The sequence below is a fragment of the Medicago truncatula genome, chromosome 6 (genome assembly GCF_003473485.1).
Source record: "Medicago truncatula cultivar Jemalong A17 chromosome 6, MtrunA17r5.0-ANR, whole genome shotgun sequence".
In the NCBI taxonomy this organism is placed as follows: Eukaryota; Viridiplantae; Streptophyta; class Magnoliopsida; order Fabales; family Fabaceae; genus Medicago; species Medicago truncatula.
In genome coordinates, this window is record NC_053047.1 from 29,043,755 (window position 1) to 29,049,581 (window position 5,827).

General features: G+C 33.6%; 1 protein-coding gene across 1 annotated transcript; it reads right to left on the reverse strand.

The window, feature by feature from the left end:
• Positions 1–1,899: 1,899 nt before the first annotated feature.
• LOC25496558 (cysteine-rich receptor-like protein kinase 7) lies at positions 1,900–5,827 on the reverse strand. The gene is made up of 7 exons (XM_039835189.1): positions 4,216–5,827; positions 3,992–4,114; positions 3,757–3,878; positions 3,102–3,312; positions 2,776–3,013; positions 2,516–2,669; positions 1,900–2,402 (listed from the first exon to the last, which is right to left on the reverse strand). The coding sequence occupies exons 1-7, from the start codon at positions 5,717–5,719 to the stop codon at positions 2,070–2,072; spliced, it is 2,685 nt and encodes an 894-aa protein (XP_039691123.1). The 5' UTR covers positions 5,720–5,827; the 3' UTR covers positions 1,900–2,069.

A 5,827-nucleotide genomic window follows, 5' to 3' on the forward strand; every position in this document is an offset into this window, starting at 1 on the left:
TATTGGAGTTGGTATTTTCATAATTTCTCCATTAAATATACCAACTAAGTTTAAGTACAAAAAAAAGTTATTGCTCCAAAAATCAATGGTTATTGCTCAAAAAAAAAAGTTTAAGTACAAAATCAATGGTTATTGCTCCAACAATGAGGCTGAATACAAATCCTTAATAGTATGATTAGAAGTTCTGTTAGAGGTGGGGGAAAAAATGTTGAAATAAAAGGGGATTCAGTGTTGATGGTGAAACAATTAATAAAAGAATACAAATGCATAAGTGAAAATTTGAATACGTGTTCTGTTTATGCCAATTCTTTGTTGAAAATGTTGAATCTGTTAATATTCAACATGTGCCTCAAAAATTAAAAATCAAGTGGCAAATGATTTGGCACAAGTTATTTCAGGATATAAAGTTTCTAAGCCAAGTTGAATGGCGGTGGTGTCGTCATCGCACGTGTGATATATATATATATATATATATATATATATATATATATATATATATATATATCTTAAGCGCTCACCTGTTCATAAAAGTGGGTACCCTAAGGGCACATCCTTAGAGGGAGTTTTATGTGATTACTAATCTATTCTCAGTTTTTATTAGTTGAAAATGATAAGTTTGTTTGGTTTAAAATTCAAATGTTTAAAAGGCGTTGTGGGATTGTTGTTTTCATCATAATACTAAATTCTAATTATTTCATATCTATTTCTCTATTTTATAACGAAATTATTTCTACGGACAATATTTTCTTTGGTATTTTATGTACCTTTTAGAATACATAAACCTATCTCAATAATAATCATTGATTTCTTGGTATTATCTCACCACTTGCCAAATGACAAACTTACAAAAAACGGTATAATTAATTCATTTACTCTCCTTTTCAATCCAATGATTTCCCGTGTTATTCTTTGGCATGTTGTGATATCATTTTGATAAAGATTTTAAGGCTTATGCCTCACTAACTGAATAAAGTATGTTGGAACATGGAAGATGTACACATCACCTATAAATAGGAAGAGGATAAGCAGTATACTACTTTATCTTCCTTATAGGTTATGACCCGTGACCTTCAGTTTCCTATTGATGCAGAAATTGTCAAGAAAAATTGGGCATAAAATTGATAAATAAATAGCAATAATCAAGAATTATAATTGCAACAAAATAAATATGGTTCTCAATATAACAAAAGAAGGAAAACTTATTAAATTTAACTGAGATGTATGAATGCACTTGATTTGAGAGTGTTTCATCACCATAAGTCAGTTGCCTGGTGTAGTTAGAATCACCGCACATAACAAGATCTCCGATAACCCATTTTAAATGCTAAGGGAACAACGACAACAACTCTCAATTATTTGTGAGAGTAACACTGACATTCATTGTTCGTAGATATAGCGAAACCGGAATATCAACAGTATAGGATTGACTAGGTAATACACAATTTGTAACTTGACCCAGCAACTAAATGGATTGGGCATCTCAACGCTTGCATAATTTTGCCACGTGTCTTTCATCCATAACCTAAATGGACTAAACGAAGTATAGCTGAACTTTCGTCACACGTCAAACAAAACACAACCATTTACAGTTTTATCCATCAGCCATGATATCTCATATATCTATAGGAAGAAAGACGCATTTTCAGTTTTTCTTTATTACTGTTCTGTGTTGTGGAATTAAAGTGGAAGGTAAATCTAAACCTTTAATTTGATCAGATAGCTATGCTTTTTTACTACAGTGAATCACAAGCTATGTTGTTTCTTCTTAGATACCAATCTTCTAGTTGAGCACAAGCTGGAAAAACACTCAAAATCTGAACTTCATTGAAAGTTTCCATTGAATCTTCTGCATTTCTTCTATTCATCTTTCTAAACAAATTCATAATTAAACACCATCACTAACCAAAATTTCATCATTAAAGGGTATATGAGGTTATATGGAACAATGCCCTTGTACATGATACAAATTACAAACAATCATTTCCTAAATCATTTCAAAATTATACTAATTGATACTAGAAAACATAGTTTGTTGACAACAATTATAGAGCTAAATAAAATTTAATAAACTATCGAGGAATAAAAGTACTTGCCGACATTTGATTGTTTGAGAATAATGCAGAACTATTGGTAGATTGAGTAGAACTTGATTCTTGTGCAAGAACATTTGAATAAGTTCTACCATGCAAGAAAAACGCAGGTTCTGGTGGAGTTGGTAATTCAACTGCATAACTGCTAAGATAAGAAGCAACTGTCACGATCGAAGGTCTGGCATCCGGGTCATGTTGAACACATAATAGACCAATCTGAATGCACTTAATGACTTCATTTGTAGAATAATCTTCTTTAATATTTGGATCCAGTATACTTAAAGGTGTTTGCTCCATCCACAGTCTCCATACCTGAAATAATGTGTGAAATTATAAAGTCCGACCGAAGATTGTTCCAAGTTCCGACTCGAAAGGAACATGAAAGGAAAAATGAAAGGATACTACTGCTAGATCATTGCACTCACATGATTCAAGAGGCCATCAGCAACATGATGTGGAGTAAACGAACTTTTATTCTTCTTTCCAGCAATAATCTCTAAAAGCATAACTCCAAAACTATAAATGTCGGATTTTTCAGAAAATTGTCCGAACATTACATATTCCGGAGACATATAACCACTACAAAATAAATTAAATGTAATTTAATTAAGAAGAAGAGGGAAAACACTTGTACCAAAAAACAAAAGTGGGAAAGGATAACAGAGGGCCAACATTCAAAACTTACAATGTTCCAACAATTCTATCTGTACTTCCCTCATCTTGACTTATTTCAACAATTCGAGCCAAACCAAAATCTGAAATTTTAGAAATCATATTTTCGTCTAATAGAATATTGCTAGGTTTGAGATCCCGGTGTATAACTTTCAGTCGGGAATGTTCATGCAAATAAAGAAGTCCTCGAACAATTCCTCCTATGATATTGAAGCGTTCAACCCAAGTTAACAACTTTTGTTGTTGAGAATCTACAAAATAGTTCATATATAGAAAAAAGTTATATATGTAATGCATCAATCTAAATATTGACAAATGGAAGAGTTTAAAGTGTCTAACCAAATAGAAAGAAATCAAGACTTTTGTTTGGCACATATTCATAAATAAGTATTTTCTCTTTTTCTTCAAGGCAAAAACCAATAAAAGCAACTAGATTTCTATGTTGAAGCTTGGCTATCAACAAAACTTCATTCTTGAACTCTTCTACACCTTGATTAGAACTTTTTGAAAGCCTTTTTATAGCGACTTCTCGTCCATCAAGAAGGATACCCTAAAAACATAAGGAACGGTCTTCTGTCAAATATATTTGATTATGGATTTTCCTCTTTAATTCAGATAGAGTGAAAATGATAACTAACTAGAGAAAACACATTTTCGAAAGAAGAAAGATAGGTTGACACCCTTAATGTGTACATCCCTTTATACCATGCTGAAAAATTTAAGTTAACCAAATATATGGTATGTGTGACCACATATTTTATGTTGCGTGATCACTACTTTTTCACTTAGTTAACCAAATAAATTCAAAAATAATAGTGGTCACATAGACCATATATTTAGTTAACTTAGATTTTGCAGAATGGTACAAAAAAGTCTACACATTAAGAGTGTCAACCTATCATTGCTGTTTTCGAAAATACCAAAACAACGTATTGAAATTTTTCAGATAGTACACTTTTGCATAAGATAACTAAACCTTCTCTTATGTTCTCACCTTGTAAACCTCTCCAAACCCGCCTTTGCCAATGTAATTGTGAGTAGAAAAGTTGTTGGTTGCTGCTTCAATTACCACCCAATCGAATTGTAGTGGTTCTAAAGTCGCACTTTCTTCACCAACTAGATAAAATTCATTTGATTTTGTTTTTAAAAGTTATTAAACATCTTAAATCTTATTAGAAATTGCAAGATTAGAAGAACGTTTCTTCATACATAAATAAGACAGTACTTACAATTTTCTCGAAGAATAGTCCTTTGACTCTTTCTTCCCCTTTTCTTAAGCCAATAGTAGCCAATAGAAAATAGCATCACCGAAATAATTGTAGGGACAACAATGAAGACAATTTTCTGTTTATCTGCGCGAAATAATTAACATATATAAATCTCATAATTTCAATGTTTAGTAATAACAAATCAGCAATACATTGGATCGAACCCTACTTGAGCAAAAACTTACCTTCATTTCCTGATAATGGAGGACTTCCAGGCGGTATAGCTTCGTCGCCGTCCATGTAAAATTGGAACAATTCAAACCTCAGATTGCAGCTAGGATATATAATTCTTCCCCCAACACTACCCAAATTTGACCATGGAATCGCTGTATTGATCACATCATTTAGACAAGAAGTGCAATCCTGACTAGACAAATCTTGCGTACATTGTCCAAGAGTATACAAGGTTTGTACATCATTTAGTTTTAATGAATTAGTCTTATATCTTTCACCACTGTCCCCTGTATCATTCGCAAGTTGAGATAACTGATTTGATAATGTACTAGTGAACAAGTTTTGGTTTGTGATGGAATCTTTGGTGATATTTATATCGCTATACATAGGACTTGTTTCGACGTTAGAGAAGAACTTTCGATCAGAGTAGTGAAGCAAGCAGTGGCTGTACCAAATTATACCCTTTGGAGATGAAAGACACTTTGAGTATATTTGGTCAGTTGCATTTTTTACACATTGACCACAGAGGCGAACAGGAAGGTCACCTCGACACAAGAAGAGGCCGTACACCATTTCATCCACTTTAACAGTATAAAATTTTTCGCCATTTGTGGCGTTGGAGGACAGATAAGAGAGAAGTAATTTGAAGTTATTGTTAGTGATTGTACTGTTGTTTCTTGAGCAATTATAGGAAAGATAAATTGGATCTTGTGAAAATCTAGAATCTTGGTTTGAATGATTTGTTTGAGGAACAAGCTCATTTGGCGAAGGAGCATTAATAGACCTATAAAAAGGATATAATTCATACCTAACATTACAGCTAGGAAAAAGAACTCTCCCACCCACCTTTCCATCACAACAGCTAGGAAGTTTCTCAATAGCACTATTGAGACAGGTTCTGCAATCACCGGGTGACAAGTCCGGCGTGCACTGAGCTAGACAGTAAAGGGTCTGAGATTCAGAAATCCTTGCTTCTTTTGTGGCAAACTTCTTGTTGTTGTCAGTAGTAAGTGGACCTGCTGCTTCCTCTGCAGTTTTATCCATCGTCGAAAACAATAAAGGCATGAAGCTTTCTGTGTTTGAGACATTGAGAATGCTCGACATAAAAAGACTATGATGTGTATCAACAGTGGAAAAGAAAGACTCGCTGGAGTATCGAACCATGCAATTTTCGTAATAAATTACAGCTTGTTTGGATAATGGGCAATCTAAGGAAAGTTTTTGAGTTGCATTAACTATGCATTCATCACAGATTTGAAAGGTGACATCACCCCTGCACATGAACAATCCATAGACAGAATTAGAGTGGTCTCCTGTGGTGACTGTGGTGTTGTAGAATTCGGTGTTGCCGGTGGCTTTTGATGACAATGAAGAGAGGAGTGTCCTGGTATTGATTTGGTAGGTGCTATTGGTTGTGGTCCCATTGGAGGAACAAATAGAGTCCTGTGCCTTGATAGTTGCAAAACAAAGGAATCGAATAAGGATTGAGAAAAAGAGAATTCTAGAGTAAGCCATGGATTTTGTTTATCGAGTCTAATTGAAAAACAGAGGAGATAATGTGTTTATTTGATTTGATGAATGGTGTTTATCGAGTCTACTAGTAGAGACAAGTCTTAACTTATA